Raw genomic sequence first — 23,004 nt, 5'->3', positions numbered from 1 at the left:
GTAAATCCTGGAATATCACTAAATAACGAAGCAAATTCACTTACCACTTGTCGGATTCTTTGTTGCTCTTCATTAGGCAGGTGGTCAAGGTTTAACATCGGCGGTTCAGCCTTTTCTTCACGAACTGGTTTCATTGTCAGCTTAAGAGACGCTTCATTAAAATCTAGCGTTGCTTGTGCCTCTGAAAGAAAATCTATTCCTAAGATAATATGTGATTGCAGATTCTTTACTATGAAAAACATAACCTTTACTTGTTCGTCCTTGATACGGACATACAGCGGTAATTTACCTATACACTTACATCTTTCTCCTTGCGAAGCTAACACTGTCGTATTATCCGAATTATATATACGATATTTACGAAAATACTTCCTAAAAAAATCTTCTGCCACACAGGAACACTGCGCGCCTGTATCCAGGAGTGCGATCGCTGGGATATTATTTACCAACACTTCAATCTTCGGAAGAGTCAAATTTTTCACCATTACTGTATTTAACTTGAAGGAATAGGGGTTTTCGTGGCCTTCGGATTTTCGCACCCTCCAGTCAGCAGAAATCCGTTTTAGTTTAAATTATTTTTCATTTCCGTGCTTTCCTTCTTTTTCCACTGGCCTTGAGACTTTTTTCCTGGATTGCTATTGAACTGTCGACGTTCGCCGGCTTTTTTTTGAATGCTCGGGTTTCCTTGCCCACTGATTCGCTTTGCTTCCGTAGCCGTGTGCTTGAGTTTGCTGTAGTCTTGGCGCACCAAATTGGTTTCGCAGTTGATATTGACGTCTACTTTCAATGTCCGCCGTTCTTCTACTTCCAAACTGGATTGCTAGCTCAAATAACTTTTCCAGTGTAGTCGGATTTCTTAATTCAATAAAGTCTTGCACTTGGGGCAGTAACCTCGGCAAAGTCACTTGAATTATCTCAGGATCCGGACGGTTTCCATACAAGATTTTGAAGACGTGAATTTTTCTTAAAATACAGCTTGAGAGATTTTCGATTCTTTGCTGATATATGCTGAAAAGTTCCGTTTCTAATTTCGCACGATCCCTTAAGACAGGGAAGGCTTTTACTAGGGCAGTCTTGAAATTCTCGTAAGTATAGGTGGGACTTCCTGCTTGACCCAAGAGACTTCTGCTTATACATTTGAACCAATTAAGCGCTTGGCCCCTCAAAGCGCTGGTAGCTAAAGTAACTTTTTGAAATTCGTGCACGGGGTAGAGCATGAAGTGGTCATTCAATTTTTCCAAAAAACTGGTTACCGGTGAGTTTCCATTAAATGTTGCTTCTAGTTTCATCGAAACGCGCATGGTGTGGACGATGTAACCAAATCTTTCCAGGGCGGCAGCTGGCATTTCTGGATTCTGAGCCGCTTCTGCAGGCAGCACAGTTTCTTCTTGAAACTCGGCCATGGTTATTCTTCTTCGTTGGGCGCCACTATCAGGTTCAATGTTCCGTCTTACTTTCTTCGGGAATATGCAAGGACCTGACTCGGAACAGAGAGCTTACTAAAGCTATGTTTAATAACTGTGGGAAGTAGACAGGATACACAAGAAAGGTATACAAAACCCTTTATTTTTCTCTCTTTACAATAATTTCCGTACTTTGGAATACAAAGACCCACTACATGTGGTCTAAACGTAAGAATATAAAAATATTTAACTAAACTCTAACTTAACTTTGGAATAATAAACTTGGAAGATTGGCCTTATATTAACAGGAAGCCGTATGTAGTACAGAGAACTGTTAACACTACAATACGTTTAAAAATTATCACGAGGATTAAAACTCTGGCCTGGAAGGCAACCAGCAACTGAGTAAAACTTCTAAGGTAAGCGGTCTGCTTCGACTAACTCCTTCCTCTCTCTCGCTTGGCAAAAAGCCACATCTTAAGTACTTGGCGTTCGCCACACAAATTTTGCATAAATAAGTTAACGCTTTTAATTCTGGCCGGAAGTAGAAAATAAGAAGTGATAGTAAAGATTTAAAATAAAATAAACGTTAGTAAAACTTAAGATCCTTACATAGGTGATGCAAAACCATTTGCAGGTATAACTGACGCCAAACCATATGGTTCATTAAATATAGAAAAAATTGAGTGTGTTGGACATATTCAAAAACGAATGGGAATATGGCTACGCAAATTAAAACTTGAAAGAAAAAAAGTAAAATTAAATGACGGTAAAATCTGTCTGGGAAAGGAAGACTAACAGATAAGTTAATAAATGAAATAACTTCGTATTATGGTAATGCGATTAAAGAATATAATGAGTCTGTTAGTGGTATGAGAAAAGCCATTTGGGCAATTTACTACCACAAAATATCGAGTGATGAAAAGCCGATTCATGACGTTTGTCCTACAAATGAAACCACATGGTGCAAATACAATAAAGCTAAGAAAAATAAAGCTGATTATAAGCATATAAATTCTGAACCAGTCGCTGTAATGGAGGCAATAAAGCCAGTTTTTATAGATTTGTCACAACCTTCGTTATATAGACGTTGCCTTGGCGGCAAAACACAAAATAATAATGAATCATTTAATTCCTTAATTTGGAAATTTTGTCCAAAGACATGTCGTGCTGGTAGTAGGATAGTTCAAATTGCTGGAAATGAAGCATTAATTGCTTTTAACGAAAGGTCTGTTGGTAGACATTCTGTAAAAAATGAGTTACAGCTTTTTAGAAGTAAGTTTTCTATTGAAGGATTTTTACAAATTGATAACAAGAGAATAGATAACGCAGAAAAGAAAGGCTTGTCAGAAACAAAACAACAGCTAAGCTTGAAAGGCAGCAAAAAATGTCAGAAGTGCAGGCCTCCATAAAAATGATGGGGATGTTTATTGTGCTGGTGCGTTTTAATTTGTAAATAAAATTTTAGCAGTTTAGCATACAATTTGAAGTAAGTCGTAAAAGATTTTTCACCCATGTTAAATAATATGTATATTATACAATATAATACATATCATATGCTTAAATGCTTGAGTTTATTTAACTAAAGTGGTTATGTAAAAATAAATTTTTGTGCAAATATGCCACATGTATTTTAATATACGGCTATCATTCTGTCATGGTAATGTATATAGCAAGGTAAATTTAACGTGTTTCATACTAACAAAAGCTTCTGCAATTTATTAGGATTTATACTTTTTAAATATATTTTGAAAATAAATATACTATGCACTTTATTATTAGAAAGTTATATACTGAAGTATTGGCATTAAAAATCAAATTTCTTAAAACACGGTTTTTCGCAGTTGTATAGATAGCATTTAAAGTATGCTAAAGTTACATTGTGGAAGAACTATTAAATGTTTTATATGTTTGATATACATTAATATATTACAGAGAACTTTAGCTAAGACATTTGGCTATAAGTAAATTCTTATTTGTAAGGAAGTTTTAGTTTTATCATTCTTAGTCGATATGTTATACTTCGATGAATGTAGCAGTTTAGCATACAATTTCAAATAAGTCGTAAAGGTTTTTTCCTACTTATGTTTAAATAATATTGCATAATATGATACATATCATATGCTTAAATGCTTGAAAGTACTTAACTGATGTGGTTATGTAAAAATAAATTATTTGTTCAAATATGCTACACGTATTTTAATACACGGCTCTCATTCTGTCATGGTATTTTATATAGTATGGTAATTTTAATGTGTTTCATATTGACAAAAGCTTATGCAATTTATTAGGATTTATACTTTTTAAATATATCATTTTGAAAATAAATATACTATGCACTTTATTATTAGAAAGTTGTATACTGAAATATTTGCATCAAAACTCGATTTTCTTAAAATGCATTTTTTCCCAGTTGTATACATAGCATTTAGAGTATGCTAAAGTTACCCTGTGGAAGAACTATTAAATGATTTATATGTTTGATATACAATAATACATTACAGAGAACTTTACCTGAAACATTTGCCTATAAGTCAGTTCCAATTTGTAAGAAAAATTTTAGTTGTATCATTGATAGCGTACAAGTTTCAAATCATTTTTAGTTGATATGTTATACTTTGATGATGGCAGCTTATTTTACATTAATTATGCTTATACCAACTATTGGAAATTGTATAATATTACAATATCTCTCAGAAAATAAGCATTTTATATATTTTATAACAAGAGAAGTATTTAAAAAAATATTTACATTAAAACTTGATTATCTCAAAACATAAATTTTCACTGTTGCGCGCATGATATTTTAAAAACGGTTCTTGGTACACACTTTAAATTTAATGGACTTCTTTATATGAGTATTATCATCTAACTGAACCAAAAATATATTGAATATTTTAATAGTCAAAAATTTTACGCATGGAAATATTAAAAATTTTTTATTAAAATGCATTGTATAAATTTAGTTCTAAATAAAATGAGAATTTAACATGAAATTCTTAAGATTTTTGTTTCACAGTAGTCTTTAGATGCTATACAAGCTGTATATTAACTATGAAGTTAAAATATATAAGAGAATATTTTAAATTGTGCACGCAAAGTGGGAGTATTACGTGAACATATAAAAAATTACCTCACAAAGAAGATTAAATTATAAAAAACATTTGTGGCAACACAAACTATTTGCTTACTAATTCAGCTGTGCTATGTAGTGAGCTGTAAAAAACTGGAAGTAATAGCTTTAAAAATAAATATGTTATCCCAATTCTTACAACAGGATCATATTCAGAGGTTTTGAGGGTTTTAAGGTGTACGAGACTCCTTAACGTAGTTCAATGGAGAACGTGATGCAACCACTTCGCATTCCCCAATGACTTTAGGTTTGGCACTTACGTTTCAACCGTCACCGGAATGGCGGCCTTGATAATTCAACGAAAGAACATATTATTAGTACTCATTTCGTGCTCTTAACGTTCTTAGCATATTTCATAATGCCTTACCGGAAATTTCTGTTTTCAGCTATAATCCTGGAAGGAAAAGTTCTGTTCATGCCGGTTCTATCATCTCGACTTGAGGTTTTGGATGATGGTAAATTACTCATGTATCGATTGTTATACTAAGGGAACTCTATTTGTATGCCTCATGATTGAAAAGTCCATTATGGCCACCAACCATAACCGAAATCTGAAAGCATTTTATGTGGGACTTCTCAATATCTGGCAATCTCTGGCAAATTCCGCTCAACATCCACGATTTGTTTTCGTGACTTCTTGCTGATTAGCAGCATTATCTTCTGTGTCCTAATGTGTTCTGCAGTTCTTTCGTAAGTGTTCATTACCACTGCAGTTCTAGCATACTAAGGTCGCTTTCGTCTGACGTCTGTTCCGCCTCAAGGCACTTACTTAAGTGGGTAGACTTCCTGGACGAGCTGTCACTTGTCCACTAGCTTCTGGATTGGAGTAGTTCCGATTGGGCAATGGTGTGTGCAAGTTTCTTAAAGGACTGCCACGTTTTTCATGGCGTACACTCTAGGCATTTTTTAAATCCTTGAGATCCACTATTCGCAGTTGTTTCTATACCTCAGGTTCCCGTATGCCACCGAGGAAGTATTTCATGGATTGTACTTCACGTATTTCTGTTGAGCAGTTAAAAAAGGAGAGATGGGAGAGCATTTCGATATCAGGGCGAGCTTCTGGATTATTTTGGTGAGCTTCTGCTATCGAGATATTAACTGCAGCCTTCTATAGCCTTTTAAACACTTCTTAGTAGAGCTTTCGCGTACCGGGTACAGCATCAAAATCTAGCCTCTGGTTTTCTAGAAGAGTGGGACCGATATCGTCTTCTTCTATTCTCAGAGAAGCTGCGAAATTACAGGTTTGTCTTCGGAATCCTACCCATTTCCATTTGGAGCTATACAGAACTGAGCCTTGTACATATGCCAAATGTTTTTTCCATCACACGTGGAAAGCATGAGAAATGGGTCGGAAAACATAGGTACCACTTTAAAGGTATCAGAATCGTCTCCAGTTGTCATTATGAATGTGTTCAAGCTGTCAGATTCTTTGGCGACAACAGCAGAAACTCTGTCATCGATTTGTTGTTCGACATCAGAAACTCTTCCTTTGATTTGTAGTTTGACAGCATTAATTCTTTCTTTGATTTGCTGTTTGACAACAGAAACACGTTCTCCAGTTTCTCTAACTCTCCTTTCGACCATGTTATTTCTGCTTTCAAAATCCTCGAAAATCTTCTACTGTTGTCTTTTATTTCTTCTTGACAGGCTTAAGTATCAATTTTGGATAGATTCCATCTTTCCTTGAACTGGTATTATTTCCCCTTTCCCTCTTTGGTTGGACGCATTTATCTCTTCTGTAAAGGAATCAACCTCTCCTTTTATATCTTCCTGGAACGCAGCAAAGACTGTCACAAGCTGCCTCAGATGATCCTTAATTGTTCTTGTCACTAGCATTCTGTCCTACTTCTAACACCCAAAATTGTTCCTGGCATAAAGGTTCGTAAAGCATGCGGAAGAGCTGGTAGCTTGTTAGAATTTATTTGTCCCGAAAAAACACTAAACAATTCTGGAGTTTTTCGAAAAGTAGGAGTAAAAAAATATAATTCCAAAAATATGCGAAATATAAAGGAACACTGCTAGCAGTTATCACTTTAAAATGCTGAGGATGATGAAGAAAATACGATGAAAAGCGCACGTAAGGAGCGAACATAAATCTGTCAATACTCCTTACTCTATGCTGAACTGCAAAGTTCAGAACTGAAGTTCATTCTGGTCTTATCTCATTTTCTCACTCTCCATAAAAAAGCCCGAAACTGACAAAACTGTTGGACGTTCGAAATTTTGGAAGAGAAAACAAATGAAGCCACAAGGAAAAATCTACATGGCTTATAATGATTGTCACATTAAAAAAACTATAAACTGTATTTACAGTGGTACCTCGATATACGAGTGCCCCAACATACGAGTGTTTTGAGACAGGAGCTACCGAGCGAGCGATGTTTTTGCTCTGAGACGAGAGCAAGATTTGAGATACGAGGAATTGCACACTACACCGTTGTACACGACCGCAACATGCGCGCCCATGTAGGTGTCGTGTGCAGCGTCTAACAGTTTTTCCCACCTCAGACTAGTCCTCAGTCTGAGTGCTTGTTTCCCTCGTTTTGGAAGCATTTTTAATAAGTTGGGTTCGCGTTTTTTGCTTTTTGTACATTTAGAAAACATTATCATATTTATTTTTATAACCCTGGGTCCAAAGAAGATGATGATGTCTATTGAATTAAAGCGTTAAATAATAGAAAACCATGAGCAAGGTGTGCGAGTAATTGACTTGGGGAAGACGTACGGGCGTAACACATCAATGATATTTACTGTGCTTGAACAAAAGGAGTTGATAAAGTATAACGCCAACTAAGGGCGTTACAATAATTTTTAAGCTCCGACCTCTCTCCGTCAAGACATGGAGAAACTACTGATGGTGTGAGTGAGAGAGAAGCAGCTTCAAGGAGGAACCTTAACACAAAGCATCATATGTGAGAAGGCACTATTACGAGTTATTTACGAGCGATTTACGGTTATTTTCTAAAGAAGCCCCACACACTTCTACAAACGTGGAAACGGAAGACTCGTTTAAAGCCAGTCGGGGCTGGTTTGACAACTTTAGGGAAAGGACCGACCTTCACTCCGTCGTCAGGCATGGTGAGGCAGCAAATCCGGATGTAAAGGCAGCTGATGTTTACATCAAAATGTTTTCCGAACAGATAGTAGCCAAAGAATACATCCCCCCCAGCAAGTCCTCAACTGTGACGAGACAGGGCTTTTCTGGAAAAGGATGCCGAATAGAACTTACGTAACGGCTGAGGTCGTGTTTTGGGAGCTGGAACGGATTAATGGCATTTCGATTACTTTCAATGCGGAAAATTGCTCGAGATACGAGCAAGGTTACGAAACATATTAAACTCGTATGTCGAGGTACCACTGTACTTAATTATATAATCGTTAGCAAGCAGAGAGTAATAAATAATTTTAAAACTGTGCTGCTATCAATATACAAATTATTTTGACTAGTATAATTAATTTAGAATTATGCGAATACATATAATATAAGATGATGTATGTTACTACAGATACGTGTTAATATAATACATATATAAGTCTGTGCATATATATGAAATCATAATTCTATTTATACCAGTTAACAGTTAGAATTACTGAACAACCATGAAAGGTTCCCCAAGAATGAAATAATGGTGTAACAATGAACACTTAGTTTAGAAATTCGATTCTATTATATATTGTTGTAAAAGTCATTGTAAGAGTGAAAATTCTTCATTCTGCCTTAATGCGATTTTTTGCGTTTAATGCTTTGTTTGGTGATTTTATGATCCCGAATTATATTGATGTGATATATTAATACTGCATTTGTAGATATACGTTTTTTGAGAAACGAGTCAAAGCGATTGATTTTTTGTAAAAATTTGGATTTATCCTTATTTTATTGACGTGCAACAGCACTGAATTGAGAATGGCTTGTGCTATGCTTCGATGGATGAAGAAGCGTTTGTAAGTAATGAATATTATGAACGTTTGAACATATTTAAATGAATAGTATTAAAAGTATATATTTACTTATATCATATACTAATAGTTTATGGTAAATTTTTCATTATAAATCTCATCACAGTTTCATTTCTCATTCCATTGCATTTCTATAGCGGTACATAAATTTTGTGGTTTACATATTGTAGATTGCATCAGTTTTGCAGCGCAATTTATTCCTCGGTATGTTACTTGTAGTGTTATTAGAAATTCCATTATTTTTGTATTTTTTCTGCAATTGGTAGTATCTGATTAGGAAATTTATGTTTTATTTCAAGATATATATGAAGTTGGTTATATCAAGTGTTAAATAAACGTTGTTATTCGGGCAATAGCGTTAGCTTTATCGAGATAGATAAATGCAATTCTTATTTCTTAAATACTCAAGATATAAAGACACACTCGAATAGTAGATTCACTCACTTTACGTTTTTTAAGGGTTATATATATATATTAAGGGCGTGTTCAAAACAACCATTGACGAGTAGTCTTGGCGTAATTCGTATTCATACCAAGATTATCCATTTCTCAAGGCAATAATTTTTGTTATTTTTGCTAAACCGTTTACGAAAATATAATTTTCCGAATCCTGAACTCTTATGCATGGAAAGGCAGATTTTAAGATATTTGTTTTGCAATTTGATGCAAAATTCGTATTTTTAAAACACTGATGTATATGTTCTTTTTTTAAAATTCTGCCAGTATATAACATTATATAACATTCTTGTGTTATCACCATTTATAGTTGTCGCTTGCTGTACAGCCTGCTGAATACATTTTACTTTCTAGGTATCTACAATTACATCGTGTTGTTTCGGTACGAACAGGGGCGAAGTATTCATCACTTAGATACATTTAAAGATAATTAATTAATTTTTTCTGATTTTGATATCTATAATATATAGACAGGATTACTGATAAGAAATTTAAGAAAATAGTAAATGAAGAAGTAAATAGAAAAGTTAATTTCAGGTATTGTGAGATGTCAATATAAACTTCATACATTATATAACATTCTTGTGTTATCACCATTTATAGTTGTCGCTTGCTGTACAGCCTGCTGAATACATTTTACTTTCTAGGTATCTACAATTACATCGTGTTGTTTCGGTACGAACAGGGGCGAAGTATTCATCACTTAGATACATTTAAAGATAATTAATTAATTTTTTCTGATTTTGATATCTATAATATATAGACAGGATTACTGATAAGAAATTTAAGAAAATAGTAAATGAAGAAGTAAATAGAAAAGTTAATTTCAGGTATTGTGAGATGTCAATATAAACTTCATACATTTTACTAGGGGGCTGTTGACAAAGCAAAAACTTTACTATATATGTCTACGAGCTCTACGTATACAGTGTGTTGCTCAAAATAAACTTCCTGCATTGTGAAGAGTACTACGTGTATCTCGTGATGCGTTCATGCGAAGCTTGTTTCCTCGTATGAGCTCTGCCTCTTTGAACCGAAATTGTCCGTAATCTGCAGCGTCTTGAGTTGTTTATGCAGCTTCTTGAGCTGTTCTGGTATTTCCTGTCGAATCTGACGATGACGCGGACAGTCTTGCATCCTTCGTTTACTTGCGACTTCTTCCCGTCATCGCGCATATTCTTTTGACGTTCCGCTTGCCTAATGGGCCTCCGTTTCGCTTCTGCTTACCTTTCCGGAGCACGCAGTGATTCTTGGTTTTCTGAATGTCTTTTGTTTCTGCTACTAGTTTCTGATACAGTTTGAGCAAGCGAAGTTTCTTGAGTTGTTGCTTGTCTTCTGGAACTCCTATTCGTTTCTTCTTCAGTTTCTTGAATGCGTAACCTTTCTTGTCACTATGCTTGCCTGCTGAGTTTCTAGTTGTATCTTCATTCATTTTTGAAGCATGCAAGTTTTCTTGTACTTGCCTGCTGAGTCTCCTAGGGCTTTTCCTTCATTTTTTCTGTAGCTCGCTGTAACATTTGTGCTGTCTTCTTGCGTTCAGACATTTTAGTAAATTGAAAAAAAAAAATTATGTAACTGTAGTAAAGTAACATTGCATCTAAAATATGTTAAATACCTACAGAAGTTTAAACTTCTACTCAGAAAGGATTTATACAATAAAAGAAATTAAATTTTTATAAATAAAATTAGAATAGCATAAAATGCATAGAAACATTTTATTATGAAGAAAATGTATTCATTCTTTCCAAGCAACCAGCTATTCGTAAATAAAGTTTTCTTGCCAAGTCAGGAAACAAAGAACTTTGACACTTGGGGTAATACATTTGAAGTTATGATTTAAATTTATTTTAATATAACAAATTTGCAAAATCTCAATAAAAGAATTAACGTAGCGATAGCATATCGTGTCACGTATCTAAAGGTGAAACATAAGAGTTGCCAAAAGCAGCTATTCATTTAAAATACTGAAATTAACGAAATATTTTTCGACATACAGTGACGTTATATGGAATCACGTGCTTTCTTCAACTCAGAATATAACCGTAAATAATAACAATAAGTTTCGAGTTTGGCAATACTATTTATTTCATATTTTTTTAACTTAAAAATGTCTCTTAAACAATACGATTTGAGAGTGAGAAGAGCCATCATTTTTCTAAATAAAGCAATTTGATCTCCAGCGCTTTCGGAAATTTTATATAACATCTCGAGTGATAGTCGTAGGAAGATAACAATAGTCGAAAAGTTTTACCAAGAATTTTTGAAATCCGAGGTTACCTCCTTCTAAACTCAAATCTCCCCCCCCCCGTTCCGGAGGATATGATGTTACGAAGGAAAAAAAAACAAAGAGGCAAAATCCCACAAATATTTAAACTGCTGATTCCTGTTTACAATATTCAATTGCCTTTAAAAACATTAAGCTTCATTTAAATAAAAGGAAAATAAATTCACACATTTTCCCTAGCTTTCAAGCTTTTATTGTATTTTTAAATATTCTTTTTGTCACTGTTGCGCAAGTTTTCCACGGCGTCATTAGGAGCCGTAGGTCGAAAACATATAAGAATCATTGCTGTAAATAATGATCATATGATAAATTGTATACATATGCGATTCTTTTGATTAGAATTTGAGTACAATTCTTTATACATCAGCTACTATGCCCCTTTATGTAACGACAAGGATTATTTTCAATGATTATCCGATGAGAATGATTCGTTACAATGATTATTTGATGACAATGATCATTTGCAAAGAATATTAAAAGCCGATGACTACGATTACTTAAATAGAATATACATGTCATACGATGACAACGATTATTTCCAAAGAATCTTCGATCACGTCACTATTGTATATCGCTATACTTCTGGGGTTGGGGGGGTTGTGTATTGTACTACGGCCCTGTAATTAAGCGTTTTAAATGACATCAAAAACGTTAGTAAAACTTAGGATCCTTACATACTACCCGCCAGAGTTAATTATTTTGAAACTGAGGTCTAAAACGACCTTGTTGAAAACTTTTAGCTCTAGAATCTAACGCGAGGCCAATCTTTTACAAATATTTCTCTCTAGAAACTAGATATTAAAAAGTCGTTTTTACATTATCATCTCTATGGACAAGTATTTTCATCTGTACTGCATCTATAAACAGGAGTTTCTTAGTTGAAATCTGGTTCCTTATGGAAGGAAAACTAGTTTAATGAAATGTTACACAATCAAATGGCAAGTAACATGAATATTTATATTTCTCCTTTAAAATTCTTATTCCATTCATGACGTTATTTAATTATCTCCCCGTGCTCTCTGACTTGTGTTGTAAAGAAAAACTTCAAACACGAGCGTGTCTATGTACAAGTGTTCAACACTATCGCCTGCAATCAAAACACTAACGTGTTAAAATTCAACATAACAAGACCTCAGAACACACCTTGTATTCATCTCTAAACCCTGAGGTACTATTCTGAAAAGTGGCTAACTCTGAAGTGTAGCGTCAGAGAGCCTAACTACATTCATTCAACCTTTATTACATATTCACAATAATTTGCTCTTTTTACAGTCACACGAATAAGTTAAAATTTTTGGCATTACTCTAATATTTTTACTTTTAACATATCACAATATTTCTTAACTTTTAAGATAACAGTTCACATTGTATATAAGGACATATTAACATGCCGTTAATTTTACGCATTTTAAAACATACATTAGTAGTACATTGTTAACTTCTATTCTTTTCCAAGCAATTGCCAATTCTTCTGCATTGAAATTCTACATTTCAAATGTCTTTCAGATTAAAACTTCTTTCTTGCCAGAATCTTTTAAATGAAATTTTATACAATAATTTTTACAATTTTCTTAGGGTACCTTTCTCAAAGGTTGTCAATGCTTTTTCAAAATTCAAGTATTTACACATTCCTATTATACATTAATTTCAGTTTTACTCGCGAGTAATTGAAAAACAATACGAAAATAGGTAACAACTCCTTTCTCGCCTTTTTGGCGATGAAGGTAGGCCTCACATGAGGTAAAAATTCTTGAATTCTGCCACTTGCAGTAAGATTGAAAAATTAACTTAAGGTTTCAAAGTAACATAAAGTTTTACTTCTCTTTGTGATATTCAGACATCCTTTTTTCTGCCCAGTCCTGGAAGGTAGCGAAGACTACGGTCTGGTTGATCTTCCTTCTTGTGCGGGTTCGCCCTTCGGTTCCTTCCTCCATGAGCTTTCTTTTTCTTCCAGTTCGGTCACCCTTGACGACCTTTTTTTAGCATCTGCCTGTGGTCTCGGCCGTTTGATGGCAGCTGGTCTTGGCGGAACCGGGACAACTGTCTCTCGTTGTTGCCTGGATCTCGTTGCTGGCTGTTCAAAATTTTCTTGCGTCTTTTCTGCAGCTGGTCTTCCTTCATCAATTCGTCGACATTTGCTGCGTAGACTCCTATCCGATGGGTAGATCTTCTGTTTTGGAGCCGTGTTATAGTTGCTGTCATTTCTCCTGGCTTTCTTTGCATTAGTCGTACTTCTCCCTTCTTCATTCTCGTGGTGGTCGTGCCCTCTCTTTTCTGGTCGGTGGAACGACTTCTTTTTCTTGTTACCTTCAGTTTTCAAACGGGGGAACTTTCTTTTCAATTGCTCCTGTCTACTAATGGCTTGCCCTTGGGATTGTCGTTTTCCACCTCTGGAGCTTGTGCCTGCCGTGCAGGATACTGCAAAAGATCTTGAAATATTGGCATTTTATTACGATTATAAAATGGTTTTATCTGGTCTACGTTTGCGGTGCAGGTTTCACCATTCCTTGCTTTTAACACCACTAAGCCTGAGTTACTTTTCTATGACATATGGTCCTTCAAATCGTGGATAAAATTTGGCAGTTTTATCTTCTGGTGCTGAAGAAAGTTAATGCTTAATTTTTAACACTTCATCTCCTACTTTATAAGTTACTCCCCGTCGTTTCATATCATAATAAAGCTTCTGTTTTCTCTGTGCTACTTCAGTGTTCTTTTTTGCTTCTTTAATTTATTTTTCTATATTGCCCATTTTAAATTCTGGGGCTCTTTGTTGAACATAAAATAATTTATCTAACGGCGTTATAATCTTTCTGCCTAAAAATAACTCAGCAGGAGTTTTGCCCGTCGTATCATGTTTTGCGGTCCTAAGGGCGAAAGCAAATTCATTGACATAGTTATCCCAGCTTTTATGAAAATTGTTAACATAACTACGGATAATTTTCACTATATTTCTATTCACCCGTTCCGCTATATTTGATTGCGGCCGATACGGGACCATTTTTAAATGACGTATGCCCAGTTTTTGGCACATGTCTTCAAATACATTACTTACAAATTGAGGACCATTATCCGATATAACTTATAGGGGCCCTCCGTATTTTAAAATATGTTTATTTAAAATAGAATCAGTAACTAATTTCGCGGAGGCTCGCTTTAAGGGAACAATTTCGGTCCACTTACTAAAATGATCAACCATAACAAGGTCCGGTGAAAGTCGATATTCTCCAATTTCGGTCACGGTAACATATGTTTATATATATATATATATATATTGTTTATATATATATATATATATATATATATATATATATATAATCGTTTATTGCAATGCATTGTCGGAAACGCTTTCCTGGCCCATAGTGACGAGAGACAACACAAGAAAAATAGGGTACGAACATTGTAAAGATATTTGTTTATTTTCCTTAGCGCAGCGGAAACCAAGAAATAAGAAGAAAAGCAGGGGATCGCCATCAAAGAAAGTATTCGAAAGTTCCTTCGGAACGTATCCTAAACATGGGTTTGGTAGGGATAGTCCAGTGCATTGTTCAGCAAGATCACGAGACCTAACTTGCATTATCAGTTCGTCTCGGGGTACTTCAACACATAAGTGCACGAAACCCCAGTTAGAAGTCCAACAGGAACTTGTGGCACATATTGTGGCAGGTGCTGGGAAAGTCCTGGGGATGCACGGTATTTTCCAGAACATCTCATGTTGGATGTGCGAGAGATGGGATACCTGTAACAGGGTGCAGGTCGTAATTTCGAACACCTTTTTTGAGGTCCATAAGTGTCTAATTTTGTTCCTACTTTTTAATTTCTCTTGTGCTAAGCATAACTGGTGTCCGATCTTTCTTGTGTTTTGTGTTGTTTGCACCGGCCAGGAAAGTGATTTCGGCCATGTTTTGCCATTTAATTTTTCGTCATCGTCGTCTCTCTCATATATGTGTATAATTACTTATGACTCAAGTGTTGCTACTATATGATGACATTTGCAAACACGGTGTTTAAAATGCTACATATTCCCATCCGAAAATATCTTTTTCTTTTCCTCTTGCCCTTCAAATAAGATATATGTGTCCTTCATTGCAAAATTTCCTGGAACTTTAATTTTTCTTTTTTCGAGGACAATGGAGAACATATTTCAGTATAGGCAGCTGTCAATACTCAAACATCAAATTGTAAAAGCCATTAAAGTGTGGCCGAAGTGATCAGAAGGGCTAAATTCGCATAAGCATTTTGGAAATACATTTTGAAAGATTTTGTAAATTTTCCTTCAATAAATTTAATGGAACAGGCAAAAGAAATTACAGGGAACAATAAATATAGGAGAAAACAGGTATATCTTTTCCTAATTTACTTTGATTTCATTGATTTCTTTCTTTCTTCCTGTATAAATAAATAAACTTTAAGAATGCAACTGAAGAATGAGAATAAAAGTTTCAATTGAAAACAAATGGTGGCAAAAATCCTAGTGCGGCTCTGCTGGACGACGAAAAAGACCAGCAATATGATCCGAATTTGGAATAACGAGGGAATAACGAGCCAGCGATGCAAAGAGACATGTTAAAATACAGGTTTTGCTGATTCAGAAAGAACGTTACATGTATATCTTCTAAAATGCTTTTTCCATCCTTTGTTTGTAGTTGTTTCCCTTTTCATTTCAGTTTCCTTTTTTCCTTCTATTTTGCAATTTTCGTCATTGTTTCCCTCTGTTTTTAAGCCAGCTGTTTATTATATCTGTTATTATTATTGCAACTTATGTAAAAATTAAGTAAGGAAAAGTAAGGCACTGAAACTTTGCAAATTATTACGCTCTACGTGAGATTCATGGAGGCCGCTTATTGCATACAAATAACGCAAAATACTTTAACTTATCTGCTTGGCTTTAGGTCAGAACAACGAAAACAACAAATTCACTCTTTGTAGAAAACAATTCTGCCAGGCAATAATCTACGGGGAGTTTTTGCCCTATGAAACTGGGCCAAAAGTGTTGTATAATATCTAAATATGGAAGTGGTGTACATGTTAAACGTGATCGTCATTGCATTCATTACCTTCACTATTTTACTACTGAAATAAAGATATACCGATTTTTTTGTAGATTGGAAAATCCTCCTTGTGATCATGAAAAGGAGCAAAAACTGGAAAACGAGAAAGAACTGGAAAACGACAAGGAACTGGAAAAGAAGCGAGAACCGGAAAAGATGCAAAAACTGGAAAAGAATCAAAAACTGAATAAAAAGGAAGAACAGGAAAAGAAGGAGAAACTGGAAAAGAAGCAAGAACTCAAAAACAAGAGAAAACTGGAATTGACACAAAAACTAGAAAAGAAGCAAGAACTGAAAAAGAAAGAAAAACTAAAATAGAAAACTAAAAAGATACAAAAACTAAAAAAGAAGAAAGTACAGGAAAAGATACAAGAATTAGAACAGAAGCAAGAACTGAAAAAGAAGCAAAAATTGGAAAAGAAGCAAGAACTGAAAATGAAACAAGAGCAGAAAAAAAAGCAAAAACTGGAAAAGAAGGAAGAACTGAAAAACAAACAAAAACTGGAAAAGCAACAGAAACTAGAAAAGAAGAAAGAACTGAAAAAGAAGCAATTACTGGAATGGATTCAAAAACTAGAAAAGAAAGAAGAACTGAAAAAGAAGAAAATACGGGAAGGAATACAAAAACGAGAAAAGAAAGAAGAACTGAAAATGGAGAAACATATTGAAGAGATGCTAAAACAAGCACACAAAAATGAACTGGAAAGGCCAAAGTTGAGGAAAAAATTGCAAAAACCAAAAAAGAGAGACCTGAAAATGAAGAAGGAACTGGAAAAAATGCAAAAACTGGAAAAGAAGCAAGAGCCGGAAAAGATGCCAGAAATGGAAAATATAGAGGAGTCTGAAAAGACGCAATACCTGGAAAAGAAGCAAAAAACGGAAAAGATTCCAAATCTGAAAGACAAGCTGGAACCGGAAAATAACTGTCAAACCCGAAAAGGAAACCGGTTGAACTGCGAAAAGAGCCAGAACTGGATACCGACTGTAGAACGATTGATTTAATGACCAAACGAAGCAAGACTCGGAAAAGAAAAATAGAACAAATAAATCATATACCTGCTTCATTTTACCAAAATTTATTATCAACAACATTTTTATTATCAAGAACTTTATGGTATTCTTAGTATATGGACGGCATTTGATAATATTTTGCTCGGTAAGTGTAACTACTGATATATTATCAGCTAGTAATTAGTCATGCTAACTTTAAGATACCGGTATTATTTTAGCAGCAACTAAGTACACTCTTTCGTAGTTCAGATCTATGTTTTCAGTGCCTTTCATGGCTGCGAGGTCTTCCGGGTTTACCTGGAAAGTCACAGTTTATTGACTTTTTTAACACATAGCTTTACACATGACAATATGTTTCAACAATAAATTTATGTTGTGCTACTGGCTTTAAATAGTGCAAATAAATATTGCACGGCATATCCTTCATAATTGAACTCATGAAATTAATTTATACAAATTTCATTTTAAAATTTGTTTGACCCTGAGCTGTCTTATCCAACTGCAGATATTCATAGAAATTTATATCAAGGTTCAAAGAAACGTTCAAAAAGGAATGTTTATCCACTTTTAATTATGTGTTAATCAGCATGATTTGCATTACTAAGATTGTAACTCTAAATAAATTAAAAGCTATTGTAGTATGTACATTAGCTTTTCATTTGCTTTCACCTTGTTTAAATTCAGTTTGACATACCACAGTTTCCGTCTCTACTCAGGATTTTTTCAGTGTAAAAATTCAAGATTACAAATTGAAATGAGCGAAAGAAATAACTTTTAAAATGTGTGTATACATTACATCAGAATCATAATATAATTAGATAAATAAACTGAATAATATGTTATAAAGCGAATTTATATCAATTTCGATTTCTTTCAAAATAGAGATTGCTTCGCACCTCACAAATCTCACAGAAACTCTCGGTTTGTGATTCGTGAGCTTTAGTTTTTTATATTTGGAATTTGGCAGCAATATGATTCACTATTACGATGCAAATTCTTGCTCACAAATTGGTTATCTAACTAGAAAATTTTATAATTAAAATAAAATGAATATTATTAGATGGAAATGTTGGTTTCCTTTGCGTTTATCTGAATGGTATCGTATATATAAACCTGTTGGAGACGTTTTTTTCCCACACATCGAATAGAGACACATAGTCACATAATACAAATAATATGAATACAAGAATATAGTGTAAGATGAAGCTCTACCACATTTCTCTATTACTTAAGACTACGAAAGATTTGTTAAAGCATTACAGGATCATACTCTGATGGATCTCGCCGTTCTGTTTCATTTTCTGCCCTCGAAAACACATTATCTTAGTACAATAGATTACTTTTGAAGGAATGGATTATTTGAAAACATTGTAACTGTAAGAATTATTCTCTGACGTTATTACTGAAAAAGCGGTTGAGAGCATAATCTTTGGCTATGCGCTTTAAGCTGTATTAAAACCATTTTGAAATGTAAGGCCTACAAACTGAAACTTAACTTTATCTTATTTCTGTACTATTCATTAGAGTTATATACATTCCCATCAATAGATACTGAATGGCTAAATATTCTGCTTACCCAAATCAGTTATTTTTTTCCTCTCTTCTTTTTCTTAATTTTAATTAGTCCGGAAAGTAAAGCTATAGAGAATTTCACTTCTTCATTAGAAATATGATTTAGAATTTTGTTTTCGGAGATAAAAGTTTGAATTCTTTATCCCTTTTCTAAACACAAAGATTGAAAAACGTAACATCGAAATTTTCAAAACATTTATACACTAATAGAAGGGAAAAAAACAGAATATAATGCTTCAGCAAGCATGTAAATATCTCTCTCACTTAAGTTTCAGCTATGTTTGTTATAGTATATTCAGGCGTATAAGGTGCACTTTTAAAAGAAAATGCAAGATGGAAATTTATGGGTACGCGATGTACGCCAGCTATAAAAATGTTATGTGAGCATACGAAAATTAGATTTCTGCGTGTAATTAAATGCTTTTTATTTAAGAGAAATAGTTTATGTACTTAAAAATTTTCGTTATCGGATTCTGTTTCATTTTCACCTTCACCTCTGATCCATACTTGCATAGACAGATCCAAGTTCCTCATATACGTCTCAAGCTATAACTTCAAGCACATCATCGAATTCTGTTTCAGTTTTGCCGTTACTTTTACTCTGATCCACACATAAATAATCATCTTTCGTTGCATCTAGACCGTCAGATATACCACATAAATTAAACAGGTTTAATTTTATTCCGTGATTTTATTATCTACTGACACACTATTTATGGACTGGCATGACGTATTTGGTCTCCATTTGTAATTGTTTTTTTCACCTTCACTTTTGTTCGAGTATTCCACTAACGTTTAAAATATTCTATAGATGATTTATTGACATATATGTCTAATATCTGAACTAATGGCAATAATCCGCCTGGATAAACTGTCATATCTGTATAACACTCTTTTAACAACATATTTGTGTTATCCGTTAGATGGAGGCTGAACATGTCCCAAAGTATTAGACTTTCTTGATTATTTGAGGCAAAAGGAAGCTTTTGCCAAATATTTCTTATCCACAGTTTCACAACATTTTTCTCCGCCGATCATTTCTCGTGAATACGGATGAAAACACTTTCGGGAAACTGCACTTCAGCAAAGTCTTTCTTTTCAAGATATCGATGAGCTTTTAATTTCGTACGGTCGGCTAAGCAGGAGATCAGTACGGTGAGGTGAGATTTCTCGTTGGACTATTGATTTTATGTTAACCGTTATTTTTCTTTCATATCATTGTTTCTTTATCTCCTACTATATCAAAACTACAGGAATGACATCCATATTTGCAACACGTGATAGTAAATAAATTTTTACACATTTTTAAAAATTCATTAAAGTTTTATCTCTATATTTTCGAAGCCTTTGAAAAAATTTTATCTCTTTTTCTCGGTGAACTGAATTATTCCGTGAAGTAAATCGAATACACAACCTCAGTTTGCTTTAGAGTTTTCACTTCCATTTGCACTCCATTTTTCTATTTTTAAGGCAAAGAAACGTACGCTGTTTCTTGTTACAATTAATCCATTCTAGTGATGATGGGGATTTTCTACGATGCAGTTTCCAACACTTTTGCCGACGGTAAGCTATTTCATTACTTCTTTATGCAATACACATTTATTCTTTGGCGCCATAATCATTGTAAAATTTCATGCTTCTTCCACTCGTGTACGAAGCATTCACGAAAACCAAACTGCATGATTTCCATTTTCTTTCGCAAACTGAATGACTTAACATTTGAAACTTGCATTGTGTTTGTTTCGTTCGGCGAAAGCCATTACTACTGCTGAAGAAAGCACTGGATGAACTACACTTCACTAAAATCAAATGTGATATCGTTAATACTTTGATGTTCACATCAGAACCACGGCTTCAAATCACTACAGAAAGAAGAAACATGACTCCTAATTCCGCAAATTCACTTTTGTCGAAAGTGCACTCTTATCCAAATTATTTTGCTTATTTCTCGAAGTCCTAGAATAACATTCTCTTCCACATCCAGAATGAATACAAATCACCTCCTACCTTGCAGAAATATTTTCCTCGATAATCAATTCTCCTGCGCACCACCTTATCGCTTGCCAAACTGCAATGTTTCCGCAATTGACATATTTGCTCGTGTTTCCTAAGGTATGAAATAATCAAGAAGAGCTGTTGCGGGATATGATGTTTTTGGTATTGCCAAACCACTATGTGTTTTATTCCTTTCTTTATTTACTAAAGATCTGATGCATTGTAATTAAGCGATATAAGAACTTGATTTATATGCGATTACCTTTTCTTATACAAAGTGTTCCAACAATGTGCTTATGCGTTGTAATTTCATTTATTCAAAACTCAGTCTAGTTATATTTATAAAATTTTCAATAGCAAACGAATGTTTTAAGAAAACAGTTTAAACGTTTTGGGTCAAGATACTTTTCAAAAAAAGTCTAATCCACAAATTATTTATATGAGAAATTTTATGTAAAAACAAATGGCGCACATTTTTACGTTTGAAATTACTGGCATATTCCATGACAAATTTAGTAAGTGATTTCAGGTTTTTACCAGCTATAGAAAGTCAAGGATTTCTAGAATAATTTACAAAGTCAAGGACGAGTTCTGTCTATTGTTAATTGGTATTTTCATTTCCAAAATAGAACGTTGAAAATTAAATTTTGAGAGAAGTCCTTTTAATTTTTTTGGCACGCTGCATAATGAGTTCATTTCAAAAGAGCTGAAAATAAAAGTATCAGTTTTCTACATTTTACTAATTATTCTTTCCTCCAATACCTAGACGTCATTTCGGAAACTTTCCTTTTGGTTATAATAAATAAATCACAAAACAATTGACTGATGTCAATCGAAATCAGACGGAGATACTTATGTTCAAAATTATTTCATAACGAGTGCAAACTTTTTCTCATAAAATTATGAGTGTCGGAGAAACATACGAAGAGCCAGGCTTCGTAATTTTTACAAAATTTAAAAGTACCAAAGCGCAAACATTTACGTTTTTCAAAACACATTTGTACTTGCAAGTCAATGCCTACCACAAACGACCAAGATCCGGTCTGAACAGTGGACAGTGCACAGACATGCGTTTCGAGTACCTTTCATTTTGGTTATTTGCGTATGCCATGTAACCTTCTCAAATATTCTCATGCTTGTGACTCAGAATTGAATTATCATTTTAACTGATATTTTTATGTGATGTGTAACAATAATTTTGTTTATTTTTCAGGATGAAGATTAAGGCCCCCTTTGCGCATACCGACTGTAATTTGAATAGCCAGTTTACAATAACAAGCTTAATAGTAACCGACCGTCATAGGGAGACGCCCGAGGCTTAAAGGAACGCGAATCTCTATCAAAGTTGCAACTTGTGTAAATGCAATTTTGACTTTTAAATTCTTTTATTTTCCCTTTCTCGTGTCAAAAATGTTTTTCTCTTCAATTTCTCAAGTTTAACCCATTAACTGCCAAATTTTTATTTCATCAATTTTTATTTTATTTCTGTTAGTTTTCATCTAAATAATAAGAAAAACATGTTTTTCTCATAAATGCGTCAATTTTTTTTTCAGGAATTTTAAATTTAAGTCCGATCCCCAAATGGGGATCATGGCTGATACTATCTACTTTTAATGCCAAGTCTACGTGTAATCCAACATTACATTTTCCACATTGTTTTCTTGCATTTGTTTTGCACACTGCACATTTTCTTTGTTTACCATTTTCGGTGCGTTCAATATAATGATTACCAGATGTTCTGATAACAGTAGGAACACGATTAATTAATCCTTTAGTGAAAGAATTCCTTCCACTCTTTTTTGCATCTGAGAGTTCTGAAGATAAAGCAAGATATCCTCTAGCAACCATCCTCCTAAAATCTAGCAATGGAATTTTATCACTTGAAATACAATACAGTGCGTGGGCGTTAACCAGTGTTACGTTGATGGCATTAGTAAGCAAAGGAAAACACCATTTTCCCCCTTATTCTGATTCTGTACTTTTGAACATTCCAATCCATCGTGTCTACTCCACCCATGTATTTGTTATATTCTGATATCAGTTTGGGTTGTGGTACTTGAATATCTTTCTTCTCTGTTCTACTCCATGGCTTCACCTCTGATATTGGTTCGCTAGTTTCATGATTAGACAGAAGCCTTTCACAAC

General features: G+C 34.2%; 1 protein-coding gene across 1 annotated transcript in view; it reads right to left on the bottom strand.

Moving 5' to 3' along the window:
• The window catches only part of LOC118179447 (zinc finger BED domain-containing protein 5-like), a 52,077-nt gene extending 29,370 nt beyond the window's left edge, over positions 1-22,707 (bottom strand). The window contains exon 1 of the mRNA XM_085826520.1: positions 22,560-22,707. Within this exon, the coding sequence (XP_085682646.1) occupies positions 22,560-22,707 (148 nt within the window). The remainder of the gene's footprint in view (positions 1-22,559) is intronic.
• Positions 22,708-23,004: the final 297 nt, after the last annotated feature.

Source organism: Stegodyphus dumicola, chromosome 11 (assembly GCF_044657685.1).
Source record: "Stegodyphus dumicola isolate Sdum_Otavi_A_Nest chromosome 11, ASM4465768v1".
NCBI lineage: Eukaryota > Metazoa > Arthropoda > Arachnida > Araneae > Eresidae > Stegodyphus > Stegodyphus dumicola.
The sequence above is the reverse complement of the archived record's forward strand: the minus strand, read 5'-3'. Positions and strand labels throughout refer to the sequence as shown.